Here is a 17,044-nt window from a genome sequence, read left to right as displayed (position 1 = left end):
CTACAAAGTCCAGGACAGCCAGGGCTACAAGAGAAACCCTGTCTTGAGGAACCAAAAAACAAAACAAGAAATAATAAATTTTTGTTATTTGCATTGACCTGGTAATTGATTTATATTAGATTTATATTGGATTTAAGTAGACCCCAGAACAGGGTGGTTGGTTGTTCTGAGATTCACATCCAAATCATTAGAGACCTCTGCTTCTGGCATTGAAAACCATCAGCAACCTAGCGGAAGCTGAGTCCACGACTAGACAGAGGTGGCCCATCACTAGCTTAGCTGCCCACCAAAAGCAAAAGCGATCCTCTGACACGCCCACCTCTCACTGAGAACTTTGGTTTTGTTTTGTTTTTTGAGACAGGGCTTCTCTATGTTATCTTGGCTGTCCTGGACTCACTTTGTAGACCAGGCTGGCCTTGAACTCACAGAGATCTGCCTGCCTCTCTCTGCCTCCCAAGTGCTGGCATTAAAGGCGTGTGCCACCATGCCCGGCTGAGAACTTAAAGGCAGGCACAGGTGGAGAATATATTAGTGTCCCCTACAAACCAGCAATGAAACGCAGTAACAAGGCAAAAGGCCTCAACTATGATGTGGGTAATCCATGCCTGTCAGCCTGGCGCACAGAGGCAGAGACAGGAAGATTTCCACGGTTCAAGGTCAATAGGGCTGTACGTAATAATTTCCAAGCTCGTCTGGGCCACAAAGTGAGAGCTACGCTCCCAAACTTAAAACAGAAAAAGATGATGGATTGATAGACAGACAGACAGGACAGACATATCCAATAACTCATAAGCAGAGTGTAAACTCCTAATTAAACCAACATGGTACTGGTATGTAAATAGATCCGCATGTCACATATGAACTTAATATAAAAAGAAAATATATCCACAGGAAAACAGACAAATTTTTTTTTTTGTCAAAATAAATTTAGTCTAGAGAGTATACCTGTGGGACTAGGGATATAAATGAAAAGAAAAACCTAGATAGTTTAAATGCAAAAGAGAGGAGAGTGTGAGGGCTAAGGAACAATGAGACAACTCATAACACACTGTGGTAAGCTGCCACGTGCTGTTTGAGGTCACTGGGAAGCTGCTGGGTGGCTGGCCCAGACTGTGGCAGGGAGGGGAAAGAACAGCAAAAAACACTGGTAAACACACAGGGGGAAAAAAACAGGTAAAAACCCTGTGCCCTTAAGAACAGCTTGACGGTTGGGTGTGGTGGCGCACACCTGTAATCCCAGCACTCTGGAGGCAGAGGCAGGGGGATCATTGTGAGTTCCAGGCCAGCCTGGTCTACAAAGTGAGTCCAGGACAGCCAAGGCTACACAGAGAAACCCTATCTCAAAAAAAAAAAAAAAAAAAAAAAAGTGAGTACAGGTGCACATATATGTACACGTTTGTGCTTCAGTATGAGTGTGCATGTGTGTGGTGTGTGTGTGGTGTGTGTGCACGTGTGTATGGGTGCCTGAAGATGCCAGTGTATCAAAGTATCACCTTCCCTGCAGCTGGAATTATATACAGGTAGTTGCAAGCTGGAATCTGAACACTGGAAGGACTGAACCTTCTTTTCCAGCTAAGAGGTTACTTTTGTTAATCCTATGAAATAAAAATGTCTACAGGAGGGAAGAAGAGCCCAACATTTGGCCACAGGAAGCTCATGCACAGAGAGAAAGCTCAATGGTCATCTAGCTCAACTCCCGCATAGCTGTCTCAAATGCCTCATCTGGTGGTATTATTGCTACCTGTTGCTATTTGTTCTTTTGTTGTTGATTTTGAGACAGGGTTTCTCTGTGTAGCCCTGCAACTAACTCTGTAGAACAGGTTGGCCTGGAACTCACAGAGATCCACCTGCCTCTGTCTCCTGAGTGCTGAGATTAAAGGCGTGTGCCACCATGCCTGGAAATAGATCAAATTTTAAACCCCCCAAATATGGACAGTGCACAGAGGGCGGGCGGGGGTGGGGGGCAGCAATTACCGCGTCAATCTCGTTGAGAACCTTCCACTGTTCATAGGGCACGCTCAGCGCCTCCGCGGTCTGAATTGTCCTCTTCATCTGGCTCGTCCAGACCTTCAGATCCCGGATGTTCTGGTCACTGATGAACTGAGCCAGATGCTTCGCAAACTGAAACACAGCACAGCACACTCAGCCCCACAGGTCCTGGCTGCCTCACAGGACCCCAAAGCACAGGTGCATGAGGTCCTGTCCAACCTCAGGAGAAAGGTGTAGTTAAAAAAAAAAAATCGCGCTAACTTCCCAATGATGCAGATGCCAAAGTGCTGCTCTGTGCATTGTCCCCAGGCCCCAGGAGCAATCCCAGGCTTGTCAGGTTCCCCTATCTTGAGTCACTGTCCCAAGGCCATGTGACCTCTTCTATGAGTCCTTGCTATCTCCATGAACTGTGTGAAGGCCAGGGAGCTGCACAGTTGGAACTCAGGCCAGAAAAGGCTCAGCTGGTGTCTGCTTCCCTACAATCTAGACCGAATAAAGATCGCTATGGACACCCCTACACACACAATCACATATCCATCCTGCCACCCAAAGGTACCAATGCACAAATGCATGCACACACACACACACACACACACACACACACACACACTGACCTCTCTGCCCCGGGGTGATAGTCCAGGATCACCACCAATCCGGCCCTTGAGATTGAGTTCGCTCTCCCCGTGCCGGCAGAGGTAGATGGAGCGGGGTGTCACATGGATGTTCATGAGGTAATAAACGATGCGACTCTGGATGTGGTCAGCTACATGGTTCACCACGTAGCTCTGCCCCACATCCATGATCTTAATGTAGGACAGGTCCCTTGCCAGAGAGAAGGAAGAGAAAGCCTGTGAGGGTGGCCAGGCCCTTGGAAGCACATTGGCAGCCACAGGAAGCAGCTGCAAAGCCTGCAACTCTCAGCACCAGATCTGAGATCACAACACACAGGACCATCAGCTGCTGTGCGAGTGATGGGGGTGAGGCAGCAGGGACACACAGACAAGCACTGTGAGGTCCAACACTCAGCCTACTGCGAAGGTGACATCTAGAGAGGGGGCCAGTCAAATGTCACGATTTTACAGCTGCGTGTGTTCCTAGACCCCTTCCTGCCTCCCTCTGTGCTCTGTAAACTGAACCGAGAGAGAGCCTTTCCTAGGGCTGACCTGACAGTGACAGGCAGACACTCCACTCCACAAAGTTCCTGGTCAACTCTCCTTCCCTGAGACACCACCTTCCCCTCTCCCCACCGCCAGGAACACAGTCAAGGTCATCTTTGTGGTCGAGAGGCAGGATGACGGGGCTTTTCACTCTCTCCACTTCGCTCTTGTGTGATGCTAGCAACAGTGGGCATAGCTGTGACTTAGCAGCGGTGAGGACGGGCTGTGACTTAGCAGTGGTGGGGACGGGCTGTGACTTAGCAGTAGTGGGGACGGGCTGTGACTTAGCAGTGGTGGGGACAGGCTGTGACTTAGCAGCAGTAGGAACAGGTTGTGACTTAGCAGCAGTGGGGACAGGCTGTGACTTAGCAGCAGTGGGGACAGGCTGTGACTTAGCAGCAGTGGGGACAGGCTGTGACTTAGCAGTGGTGAGGACAGGCTGTGACTTAGCAGCAGTGGGGACAGGCTGTGACTTAGCAGCAGTGGGGACAGGCTGTGACTTAGCAGTGGTGAGGACAGGCTGTGACTTAGCAGTAGTGGGACAGGCTGTGACTTAGCAGTGGTGGGGACAGGCTGTGACTTAGCAGCAGTGGGACAGGCTGTGACTTAGCAGTGGTGAGGACAGGCTGTGACTTAGCAGCAGTGGGGACAGGCTGTGATTTAGCAGCAGTGGGGACAGGCTGTGACTTAGCAGTGGTGAGGACAGGTTGTGACTTAGCAGCAGTGGGGACAGGCTGTGATTTAGCAGCAGTGGGGACAGGCTGTGACTTAGCAGCAGTAGGGACAGGCTGTGACTTAGCAGCAGTGAGGACAGGCTGTGACTTAGCAGCAGTGGGGACAGGCTGTGACTTAGCAGCAGTGGGGACAGGCTGTGACTTAGCAGCAGTAGGGACAGGCTGTGACTTAGCAGCAGTGGGGACAGGCTGTGACTTAGCAGCAGTAGGGACAGGCTGTGACTTAGCAGCAGTGGGGACAGGCTGTGATTTAGCAGCAGTGGGGACAGGCTGTGATTTAGCAGCAGTAGGGACAGGCTGTGACTTAGCAGCAGTAGGGACAGGTTGTAACTTAGCAGCAGTGGAGACAGGCTGTGACTTAGCAGTGGTGGGGACAGGCTGTGACTTAGCAGCAGTGGAGACAGGCTGTGACTTAGCAGCAGTGGGGACAGGCTGTGACTTAGCAGCAGTAGGGACAGGTTGTGACTTAGCAGCAGTGGAGACAGGCTGTGACTTAGCAGTGGTGAGGACAGGCTGTGACTTAGTGGTGGGGACAGGCTGTGACTTAGCAGTGGTGGGGACAGGCTGTGACTTAGCAGTGGTGGGGAAGGGCTGTAACTTAGCAGTGGTGGGGACGGGCTGTGACAGCAGCACTGGGGGAAGGGGGGAAAGGGCTGTGACATAGCAGCACTGGGGACAGGTGTGACTTAGTGATGGGGTAGGGCTGTGACATAGCAGTGGTGGGGACAGGCTGTGACTTAGCAGCACTGGGGAAGGGTTTGGGGATGGGCTGTGAAGTAGCAGATTGCTCCCTGGACATTCTCACTTGCGTTCCCACTGTCTGCAAAGACCACGTATGTTTGTTCCCTTTATATTACCAACAAAGCCAGGAAAACAATGTGCTGACAGGTCTAACTGGGGTGCTCTGGATGAGCCCCACTACTGCAGTGGTACTGAAGAATGACAAGAAGCAATGCTGGGGAGATGGGGGGGGGGGCGTCTAACAAAGCCACACAGGGAGAAGAGGCCTAAGTGCCATTTAGCTCCAGCCTGGCTGCAGAGCCCAGCAGAGGGCATGTGGCAGCCCATGGCCAGCACAGGCGCTGCTAGTGTATAAACGCCCCTGCAGCCACCCTCCAGCAGCTGCTTGTGTTCTTGGTTCATATGCACTATACAGCTTTATATAATCATTAACACCCAAATGTATATCTATATTCCAGCCTCTCACTTAATGCTGTGCAACCTATACTCCCACATAATTATGATTTATGGCGACTAAGGTCTTACCAAGGCCACACTGCTATTTACTTAATTACTGCTGGTTACACTGCTGCTGAGGGTGTAAACTGGCAAACTACTGCCAACAGTGTAAATGCTGTCCGCGAGCTGTTTTCTATAAAGTTTTAGCAGAACACACCCATGGCCATTTATTTACACAGTGTCTTTTGCAGTACAATGGCTCAGTCAGTCCCTGCTGAAGGGACTGTGACCCTTCCAAACTCTAAATGAACCGTTCTAAGGTCCCTGGCCACTCAGCACTCCTGCTTGCTCTTCCGTCCCAGAGGGAGGCAGATGGACCTGACTGCTGTCCACAGGTAAAATCTGGCTAGCCCCCATCCACCTCCCCAACTGCACACTGAAAGAAGGGCACGAAGTGTTTGCAAATAAATTCCTTTTGGAAAGACCCTCTGCATAGCAATTAGGCTTGATTTTATGATGGGACAGGAGGAAGTCCTCACCCATAGAGTTCCACATGAGGTTAACAGTTAGATTTTTCTGCCCCAAGGAAAGAAAAAAAAGAGAGATCAGAGCACTTCTGCCTTCTGTGTGCTTCCTGCAGCTGCTGCCACCATGGGGAGCCTCAGCGAGGCTGCCAAGCGGACCCCCACCATCCACTCACTGCTGCCGAAGGCTACCATGCTCAGTCACTCACCTGTCCAGGTCTTCATCCAAAGACTCATATGAGTTTTCATAGCATTCAATGCGCCTCATGAAGTCCTCAGTGGCCTCGTCGCTGTCCCGGTTGACATAGTCAGGGCTGCCCAGCTTCACTTGCTGCCAGAGTCAGGGACAGAGCAAGGGACACATCAGGGCTGCAGTCGAGGCAGAGCCAGAAAGCAAGGACACAGCTGGGCAGGGGTCAGGGAGATGGCCCTGCAGCCAGGCCAGGGCTGGGGACCTGAGTTAGTCTCTCTGTGGTTCAGTGGGGGAGTTTGGGGCTCCTTCTCTATCCTGAATTATCTTTCAAAAGAACATGGCCGTTCTAGACAAGCAAGAGGGAAGGAGTAAGAGTGGCGGTGGCAAACAAATCTGAGTATTAAACAGAAACTCTCCAAGCTGGGTGCTTGTAATTGCAGTATTTGGGGAGGCAGAGGCAGGCAGGTCTCTGTGAGTTAGAGGCTAGCCTGGCTACAAAGCGAGTTCAGGACAGCCAGGGCTACACAGAGAAACCCTGTCTCGGAAAACAAAACAAAAAGGAAAGGCCCATCCCACCCCTGGCTGAGGCTCCTCCAGACTATGGGGGGTGGGGGGGTGGGTGAAGGAATGTGAAAGGACCAAGAATGAAGGCCCATGAGGCACTCAGTCCTCACACAAATGGTCCTCAGCAGTCCAGGCTCAGCTACCTCCCCACTCCCACAAACGTCAAGATCATTGAAGGTCGGCCCAGGCACATGGCCAGACCTGGAAAGGGACCTCACTGTCACATGTCACCTGTCCTATTACCATCCCCCAAGAAGCCAGATGTACCACTCACCACAATGTTGGCAGCTATGACCTCAGGATCCACACAGATGGATTCAACAAAGAAGGTCTACAGTAGAGGGGCCAGGGAGAGCAGGGGGGACAGGACCACAAACAGGGTTAGTGGCCTGTGCTTCCTCCCAGGGTCTCTCCCTTCATCCCACAACCATGCTGACCAAGCTTGGGCTAATGGAGGTGTCGCTCTATCCTGGGCTCTCCCACCACAGCCCTAGAATGCAAGCTCCAGGAGAGGAACTACACCTCTGTCTCAAATTACACTCAGCAACCCTGATGCCCAGTGCCCACGACCACCATCAGCGTGCAAAAGGAGTCTCTAATGGCCCAGATGTACAGCAACCCAGCTAAGAATGGGTACCCAGGAGACCTCACCTTGTAGCCATTCTGCTCCCCAAAGTTAAAGATCATCGCTCTCCGTTCTCGGGTGGTATTGGTTGCATCGAAAACCTAGGACCAAACTGGGGTGAGCTCAGGACCCGGCCCTTCGGAAGGCACTGCGGCACAGGCGTTCTCTGGGGACTGGGCTTCTTGCCAGGATCCTGCTGCCCAGGTCACCAGCCTGGCCTGTCTCCTACAGACTTACACAATGGCAAGCACTCAGCAGTGCTCTGCACGCAGTTCAGGTATGACCAGCGAATTCTAGCAAAACCGATTAAGCCTGGTTCTATGGTTTGGATGTGGTTTTTCTCCTAAGGTTCATGTTCAAGTTCTCCCAAGACAGAAGCAAGTCTGGCCTACTCAGCTGTGTTCCTATCTCCGGATGTGATCTTTTTCTCCCTCGAGGGCTCCTGCAATGATATTAGATCCTAATAAAGGCTTGGGGGTGGCATGGCACCAGGAGTGGGGTGGTGGTGGGGAAGTGGGGATGCCAAATCTTCAACTTTCAGCCTCAAAACTGTGAGCTAAATCTCTTTTCTGATGGCTTAAGTAAAACAGAGTCTCACTATAGTTCAGACTGGCTTTGAACTTACTGTGTAGGGCAGACTGGCCTCAGACTTGCAGCAATCCTCCTGCCTATGTTCCTCAAGTGCTGGGATTACAAGTATATGACACCACACCTAGCAACAAAACTTCTTTTCCTAAATTTTTTTTATTACATTTAGGGGTGGGGGGGCGGGGGAGGGAGGGTCATCAAGCCAAGCCAGATGACCCAAATTGGATACCTGAGACCAACACTGCAGAAGGAAGAAGACCAAGTTGTCCTCTCACTCCTATACTTGGGCTGTCACTCTCAACATACATGCACAGAAAAAAAAAAGAAATGTTGCCTGGTGGTGCTGGTGCATGCCTTTTATCCCAGTACTTGGGAGATGGGTGGATGTCAAGTTCGAGGCCAGCCCGGTCTATACAGTAAGTTCCAGGCAAGCCAGGACTACACAGAGCAACCCTGTCTTCAAAACAAAATGAAACCAAAACAAACAAATGGAGCCATGAAGAATTAATTGTAGAACCAGCACTCCAGAGGCAGAGGCAGGCAGATCGCTGTGAGTTCGAGGCCAGCCTGGTCTACAAAACAAGTCCAGGACAGCCATGGCTACACAGAGAAACCCTGTCTCGAAAACAAAACCAACAACAACAAAAAAAGGAATTGCAGAAGAGGAAGCTAAGAAAATAGGAAGTGGAGGGAATCTGAGTTGTCAGAAAGTGGCAAAGGCAGTTAGCTAATGTCATAACATTTGGCAATCTCGAGGCCTGGAGAATGGATTTCCCTTAGGAGGCCCCTGGGACAGAGCCTGAAGCAAGGAGACTCTCGCTCAAAGAGAGAAGCTGTGAAGACCCTAAAGGACCCCGAAGTGGAAACAGCACAAGATGCCCTGGCTCCCCGACAGATGAAACTGGGGAAGATGAAAAATCAAAGGTATCTGACTGCTCTGCTGGCCAAGCTAGAAACCATCAACCAACAGAGCTTCCGGGGTGGAGGGGGCAGGGTGGGGCTGGGGGGAGGATGGGGTGAGGGTAGGGGGAGGGGACCTAGGTATACCACACCCAACCATCAGATACTTCTAAGCCAAGAGTGGTGCTACAGGCCTGTAACCCCAGCTCTTAGGAGGCAGAGGCAAGCAGATCTATGTGTTAGAGGCCAGCCTGTCTAATTCCAGGACACCCAGGACTATTCAGAAAAACTCTGTTTTGAAACAAAAACGAAAACAAAAACCTAACCAAGTGAACAAAAACCATTTCTGCTAGGCAAGGTCTCACCCAAGTATTTCCCAAGCACTCTCTTGTTTTCAGAGGTGGGGTTTCAGGCATCAGTCTTCCACAGCTACAGCTCCCTATGTAGCCAAGGATGCTCTGATCCTCCCGTCTCTACCTCCAAAGGAGACATGCTCTACAGGCATGCACCACCATGCTGGTTTCTTCCACGCTGGAGGTCAAGTGCTCGGTTTCATGCCTCTATCTACTGAGCTACATCTCGAGCCACTTCACGGAAGAAAATCTATCTGTGGGGTTAACATCAATAAAACAGGTCAGCCAATGCTGGGCGTTGGGCTCCACAGTGAGTTCCAGGACAGCCAAATCTATACACAGAGAAACTCTGTCTCGAAAAACCAAAACCCAAAAACAAAAACCAGGACAGCAAAGCAAAGAGATGGGGGCCCGGGTTCCAGGAACATAACAGGTGGTCTTCCCAGGAGAGAAGAGCAAGGTGCCCACAGAGCCACGGCAGTGCCAGAGTCAGTGAACGGAGCTGGGAGCCAGAGACTTCCAGGAGGAAAGTGCAAGGTGGTAGGGAGGAGACAGCTCTTAGATCTGAATGTACAGGGCTGGGAGAGGCCCTTCCTCACGGACACCTCAGCTCTGCCTGGTCATGCACTTCATCCGACTACAGGAGCCATCTGTCTGCTGGAATCCCTCACTACGCCTCAGCTGCTTTCTGGAATGGGCTCCCTATGCCAGGAGAAGGCATATGTGTGGAAGGCTGCTGCTGGCCAAACTTCAGAAGGAAGAACTGCAGGGTTAGATGTAGCGACAAGCCCAGGGGGAGACGGCTGGCCCAGACACTTCCTTCTTCTGCGTGCTTCTTCCCTGGGCTGGCACCCTCAGGCACCCAGGCCCACATCCACCCCACCCTGCTTCTCTTCCAAGTGCCTGATGAGCAACCTGCAGACAGGGTGGGGTAGGGGAATCCTGGGTCTCTCTTGGCTGGTTTTAGGGTGCCACACTCACCGCCACATGTCCCCCCTCCTCACTGAGAAACTTCCGGACATCAGAGAGGGCTGCCAGTGCACACTGCCTTCAGGAAAGAAAACAGAGTCAGCCTAGCATCAAGCCTTTAACCCTACCACAGACAGGAAGAGGGGACAGCTCTCAGGTTCCCCCACACACACTTTTCAAGGTTTCCTTCTTGCCTTGGGCTAACCCTCAGCATGTGGCTCTAGTCTGACTGTGTGCTCCTGGGTCTCGGGTCTTCTAAACTCATTGTCTTATTGTGGCATGCTGTTACTTTGCCATGTTCATGACTCTAAATGTCATGCATGTTCTATGATTATCAAGATAAGTACTTTCTTGAATTAATGTATTTATTTTTGGTCTATTTATTTTACGTATAAGAGTGCTTTGCCTGCATGATGTACACCGAATGTGTGCACGCCTAGTGCCCTCAGAGGTCAGAGAGTGTAGAGGGATTTTAATCCAGCAAGTGGCTACTTGGGCTGGAATACGGGCATGCGCTTAGCACACACCTTTAATCCCAAACAAGGACGATAAGGTTAGTTGGCAGAAGGAAGTGGCCAGGTTGGAGTTTGTCTGTGTGTTGGTGCAGCTCAGCAGAGGCAGCTGCAGCCAGAGCAGCACAGAGAGAAAGAGAGGAGGCAGTTTTCCTGGGAGAGTTTTACAGAGACAGTTGAAGAGAGAACAAGGTAGACTCAGGTGAAGGCAGAGTGAGCCAGAGAATGAGAAGGAGCCAGAAGATTAGAACAGATTGCTAGAGTTAGTTTGATGCCAAGCAGAGCAATTCAGTCAGGAGCTGAGCGAAGCCAGTTTGAATCAGTCAGCTTGGAAAGGAGGTTGAGCCAGAATAGCTGAGTGGACCAAGCCAGTCAGACTTCAGAAAGAACTAGAAAGGCTGAACTTACTCAGCAGTAAGTCTCAGAAGCTGAAAACATTCTAGGCCTAGATTAGATTGTGCAGAGGCTGGAAGCTTCCAGGACTAGGCCTACGTTAGCAGACAGAGGCAGTAAGTCTCAGAGATGACAATTACATCAGGAGAATAAAGGATACTTTAACAGAAAAAAGTACTGGATCCTCTGAAACTAGAGTTACAGATGGGCTGGGCGTGGTGGCGCACGCCTTTCATCTCAGAACTCAGGAGGCAGAGGCAGGTGGATCTCTGTGAGTTCAAGGCCAGCCTGGTCTACAATGTGAGTCCAGGACTCACAGCCAAGACTACACAGAGAAACCCTGTCTTGAAAAACCAAAAAATAAAAAATAAAAAAATAGAGTTACAGATGGTTGTAAACCATTATGTGGATGTTGGAAATCAAACCCAGGTTCTCTGCAAGAGCAGCAAGTGCGCCTAAGCACAGAGCCACATCTCCAGCCCCAAGATGAATGCTTTCCAATCAGACATTCTCTTTGTACTCCAGGCTGGGGACAGCAAAGAAGACACAGCGGCGGCATTCTATCCTAGAGGGAAAACTCCACAAGTCACCTCTTTGCCTCTAGCACAGTGTGTGTCCCCAGGACATTCAACTCTAACCCCTGGTGGCCATGTACAGCATACACTAAGACGTTTGCTATAAAATGAAGGGCCTTCCCATACTGTCCATTTCCCCGAAAGCTCTGAAGAAACAATGCTGCTTTTGTTTTGTTTGAGACAGGGTCTCACTATATAGCACTAGGTGGCCTAGAGCTTGCTATATAGACCAAGCTGGCCTTGAACTCACAGAAATCCACCTGCCTCTGCCTCCCAAGTGCTGGGGCTAAAGGGGTGTTGCTGCAGCCGCCGGCCCCACTAACACCCAGTTTTTCAAGTAAAAGTTTCTAAGAGCTTCCTTCTGGGAGTTGGGTAGAGGGGCTCAGTGATTAACAGCAATTGCTGAGCTTTTAAAGGGCCTAAGTTCCCAGCAACCATCAGATAGTGCAAAACTAGGCAACTCCAACTCCAGGGGATCCCATGCCTCTTCTGGTCTCTGTGTTAATTCTATGTACATGGTACACACACACACACACACACACACACACACACACACACACACAGAGAGAGAGAGAGAGAGAGAGAGAGAGAGAGAGAGAGAGAGAGAGAGAGAGATATTTAAAAATTAAAAGAAAGCCAGGTAGTGGTGGCATACACCTTTAATCCCAGAGGCAGGCGGATCTTTATGAGTGTACAAAGTGAGTTTCAGTACACCCATGGCTGTTACACAGAGAAACCCTGTCTTGAAACACCAAACCAACCAACCAATCAAATAAATAAATAAAATTAAAGCAAATTTTTAGGGGGATGGAGAACTGGCTACTCTTCCGGAAGACCAAGTTCAAGTCCCCAGCACCCATATCTAGTGCTAGGGACTCTGGTGCCCTCTTCTGTTTTCTGCAGGCATGCAGGAAAAGCACTCAGACATAAAAATAATAAAATGAAAGACAAATTTAATTTTAAGAGTTTTTTTTAAGTCAGGTGTGGTGGCACGTGCCTTTAGTTCTAGCACTCGGGAGGCAGAGGCAGGTGGATCACTGTGAGTTCGAAGCTAGCCTGATCTACAAAGTGAGTCCAGGACAGCCACGGCAACCAGATATCCTGTCTCGAAAAACCAGGAGAAAAAAAAATTTTTGTAGGGCTGGAGAGATGGCTCAGTGGTGAAGAGCAGACATTCCAGAGGTCCTGAGTTCAATTCCCAGCAACCACATGGTGGCTCACAACCATCTGTAATGAAATCTGGTGCCCTCTTCTGGAGTGTAGGTGTACATGCAAATAGAGCACTCAAAAGAAAAAAAATCTTTTAAAAAATGTTTTTTCAGGGGCTGGAAGATGGCTCTTGCTTCCTATCACTTTGCTATAAGAAACCTTAGCCATGAGGCCAGGGAGGCATCCTCACAAATCACCAAACCTGAGGTAATTTTAGGATCCACAACTACTTGACATGCAGATGTATACAAAGGGCAAGCACGTGTGTGTGACTGAGTAATGTGCACGCAAGAATGAGCCCCAGGGAAGATGCACACATGTGCACACATACTCTCAGCGTGACTATATGTGTCTCAGGCTTCCTTGTTTGGTTTTTATGTGCGTGTGTGGGGGTATTTGTTTCTTTGTTTGTTTTTCAAGACGGGGTTTCTCTGTGTGTTTTGGACTCATTTTGTAGGCCAGGCTAATTTTTTTATTTTTAATTCATTCATTTTCCATGACGATTGTAGCCCCTTCCCTCATCTCCTCGTGGGTTTTTGTTTTTTTGTTTTTTTCTTGAGACAGGGTTTCTCTTGTGGTCCTGACTGTCCTAGAACTCTCTCTGAGACCAGGCTGGCCTCAAACTCACAGAGACCCACCTGCCTCTGCCTCCCAAGTGCTGGGATTAAAGGCATGTGCCACCACTCCTGGCAGCTTTTAATTATTTATTTTATGTGCATTCATGTTTTATCTGTATATATATACATACACACACACACACACACACACACACACACACACACACACACACACATATATATATATATATATATATATATATATATATATATATATATATCTGTGTGAGGGTGCCAGATTCCCTGGAACTGGAGTTATAGACAGTTTTGAGCTGCCATATGGGTGCTGGGAATTGAACCCAGGTCCTCTGGAAAAGGAGCCAGTGCTCTTAACCACTGAGCCATCTCTCCAAGCCCTGTTCTTGTTGTATATTTATTTTTGTTTTGAGACAGGGTTTCTCTGTATAGCCCTGGATGTCCTAGAACTCTGTAGACCAGGCTGGCCTTGAACTCAGAGAGATCCCCCTGCCTCTGCCTTCCAAATGCTGGGATTAAAGGCGTGCGCCACCACTGCCTGGCCTCAGGTTTCCCATTTTTAAGATTTCTGGTCCCACAACACAATGGCGAATGCCTGTAATCCCAGCACTTAGAAAGTAGACACAGGGGCTGGAGAGATGGCTCAGTGGTTAAGCGCACTGCCTGCTCTTCCAAAGGACCCAGGGTCCAATTCCCAGCACCCACATGGCAGCTCACAGCTGTCTGTAACTCCAAGATCTGACACCCTCACACCAACACACATAAATTAAAATTAAATAGAAAAAAAAAAAAAAGAAAGAAAGTAGAGACAGAAGGATAAGAAGTTCAAAGTCATTCATAGTTGAAGGTCAGCCTCAGCTATAGCTCTCTCAAACAAACAAAAATTCTGCCTGCTCCAGGGCCAGCATGCAGCCATTTATCATGACCGTGGCCCTGGTTCAATTCCTAGTAACAAAAAACAAAAACAAAAACAAAAAAAACCCAACAGGCTCCTCTGTTCCTGCAGGGGGCAACCCTGGGACAGTTCCTCCAAGCTCTCTGTGTCTGGGTTTCTCCATTTGAATTATTCCTCAGATTCTGACCTTTCAGGCGCCTGAGTGAAACAGTTGGCAGATTGGGAACACCAATGCCACAGATACTACATCCACACCCGCCAGTCTTCCAGTTCAGGCTGGCTGGCCCCCAACGATCCTATCATTTTCTAGGGTCAGACTCCACGCCTGGGGAAGGCACCAACACTGAGCAGACAGGGCCCACACCTGGGCGCTGCTTTAGCTTTTGCACTTGAGACGTCCTTTGACCTATGAGCAATGAAAGATTTGAGTGCGTGAACGATGGAGCGTCGTTGTTGTTTTGTTTAGTTGATTAGTTTTTGGTCTTCTGATCACGCTCCTGCCGTCATCTCCCAGAGTGCTGTGACTGTAGGCACGGATCACCAACCTCAGCACTGACGGACAGACAGCGTCTAGTGTATGAGACTCCTGGACTCTTTGAGCCTCAGTTTCCTTACCTTTACAATGAGGAAAACGGACACAGACACCAAGCACACAGTAGATTCAAATGTCAGTACATCTCCTAGCCTCCACTTTTACCTACATGTCAGGCTCCCCTTCGGGGTGACTCACCGAGTCTCACCCCTGTGACGCACAAGCAAAGCAAGCAGGTTTAAGTACACAGTGGGGTGATCCTGCCCCCTGGTGGCCATAGGGGGAATAGGTAGACTAGTGCCTCTGGTGGTAACTCCAGGTCAGCTCCGTGAGGCAAGCCTTGATTTGAAGAAGTTACAAAAGCTGGGGCAGCCTCTGGTACTGTCTCTGACACCTTAGGCTGTAAACGGGCCTGTGGTGGTTAGTTTTTATTGTGAAGTTGACACAATCTTAGCATCACCTGCAAAGTTTCCATGACATAGGGTCTGCGTCAGGTGGGCCTATGAGAATGTCAGTAAGGTTTTTTTTTTTTTTTTTTTTTTTTTTAAGAATTGTGTATTTGGGGCTGAAGAGATGGCTCGGCAGTTAAGAGTACTGACTGCTCTTCTAAAGGATCTGGGTTCATTTCCAAGCACCCACATGGCAGCTGTCTGTAATCCAGTTCCAGGACTTGACACTCTCACACAGACATACATGCAGGCAAAACACCAAACGCACATTAAAAAAAAAGGAAAAAAAAAAAAAAAAAAGAGATTTAAACTTGGTGTGGTGGTGCACACCTTTAATCCCAGCACTTGGGAGGCAGAGGCAGGCAAGATCGCTGTGAATTCGAGGCCAGCCTGGTCTACAAAGCGAGTCCAGGACAGGCAAGGCTATACAGAGAAACTCTGTCTCAAAAGAAGAAGAAGAAGAAGAAGCAGAAGAAGAAGAAGAAGAGGAGGAGGAGGAGGAGGAGGAGGAGGAGGAGGAGGAGGAGGAGGAGGAGGAGGAAGAGGAGGAGAGATATTTATTTATTTTATGTGCATTGCTGCTTTGCCTGTATTTTTTGTCTGTGTGAGGGTGTCCAGGTGCTCTAGCTATGAGCTGTCATGTGGGTGCTAGAAATTGAACCCAGGTCCTCTGGTACAACAGCCAGTGCTCTTAACTAGTGAGCCATCGCTCTGGCCCACAATTTCTTTTTTAAATATTAGCTTAATTGAATGGGAAACCCCACCCTCAACATGTGGGTAACACCTTATCATGGCCTGGTCCTGGAACTGTAGCTAAGAAGTAAGAAGCCAGCTGGGCAGGTAGGCATGCACACGTTTACGGTCTCTCTGTTCTGAGCTGTGGGTGTGACTAGCTGCTTCGCGTTCCTGCTTTGACTTCTCAGTGGACTATAACCTGGAATGGTAAACATCTCTCCCCTTACTTTCTGTTGGGTGTTTTTGTCTGGTGCTTTATCACAGGAAGAGAAATGAAAGTAGGACAAGGCTTGTTGTTGTTGTCTTGAGACAGGGTCTGACTGTGCAGCCCTGGCTAGCCTGGAACTCACCATTACAGACCAGGCTGTCCTTGAACTCGTGGAGATCTGTCTGCATCTATCTCCCAAGTGAAGGGATTAAAGGCGTGGGAAGACAGGGTTTCTTGAGCACCTCCACCAAACCCTTCCAAGAACGTCAAATCATCACTCCTCAGAAAGTCCAGGTTGGAATTGGGGAGAGAGAGATCATATACAAATTTCTATCTCATGAGTGTCAACCCTCAGCATCTAAGACACATTAAACTAAGGGCTGCAGAGATGGCTCAGAGGTTAAGAGCACTGGCTACTCTTCCAAAGGTCCTGAATTCAATTCCCAGCAACCACATGGTGGTTCATAACCATCTACAATGAAATCTGGTGCCCTCTTCTGGAGTGCAGGCACGCATGCAGACAGAACATTGTATAAATAATAAATAAATAAATCTCTAAAAACAAACAAACAAACAAACAAACCAAGGCCTATCTGGTACATGCCAAGAACATGTCAAGCACATGGCAAACACACTCCAGTACTCATGAAAGTGACTCATCTGGGGCAGAAGAGGAAATAACACGCCTCTTCTAGGGTAGCCGGGAGTAGACAAGCAGTACCTCCATGCCGTGCAATGGTCCCTGACATGCCTGGCTAAGCCTCTCCTCTTCCTGAAGCTCCACTCTCCCTTCCCATAGAATGTCCTTTCCAAAGATCCTTAATACTAGGGCAGGGAAGAGACATCATCAAGGCTACACACAACTTCTTCCTAACCCCATTATATGCAACGAAAAACCAAAGATGGCATCTCTGTCACACAGCATTGTGCCAGCCCCGTCAGTCACACAGCATCAAAATAACCCCGTCAGTCACACAGCATCGCGCTATCCCTGTCAGTCACATAGCATCAAGCCAACCCTGTCAGTCACATAGCAACATGCCAGCCTTGTCAGTCACACAGCATCAAGACAGCCCTGTCACATAGCATCGAGCCAACCCTGTCAGTCACATAGCAACATGCCAGCCTTGTCAGTCACACAGCATCGAGCCAGCCCTGTCACATAGCA

The 17,044-nt window shown here is 49.3% G+C and overlaps 1 protein-coding gene across 1 annotated transcript in view; it reads right to left on the bottom strand.

Moving 5' to 3' along the window:
• Pfkfb4 (6-phosphofructo-2-kinase/fructose-2,6-biphosphatase 4) overlaps window positions 1–17,044 on the bottom strand; it is a 42,111-nt gene that overhangs the window by 16,817 nt on the left and 8,250 nt on the right. Inside the window, exons 4-9 of the mRNA XM_051140368.1 lie at window positions 9,788–9,854; window positions 6,992–7,066; window positions 6,615–6,671; window positions 5,793–5,914; window positions 2,604–2,811; window positions 1,975–2,121 (exon numbers count right to left, since the gene is read on the bottom strand). Coding sequence (XP_050996325.1) covers window positions 1,975–2,121; window positions 2,604–2,811; window positions 5,793–5,914; window positions 6,615–6,671; window positions 6,992–7,066; window positions 9,788–9,854 — 676 coding nt within the window. The remainder of the gene's footprint in view (window positions 1–1,974; window positions 2,122–2,603; window positions 2,812–5,792; window positions 5,915–6,614; window positions 6,672–6,991; window positions 7,067–9,787; window positions 9,855–17,044) is intronic.

Source organism: Acomys russatus, chromosome 32 (assembly GCF_903995435.1).
Source record: "Acomys russatus chromosome 32, mAcoRus1.1, whole genome shotgun sequence".
NCBI lineage: Eukaryota > Metazoa > Chordata > Mammalia > Rodentia > Muridae > Acomys > Acomys russatus.
Note: the sequence above shows the minus strand (reverse complement) of the source record. Positions and strands in the feature narration are given on the sequence as shown.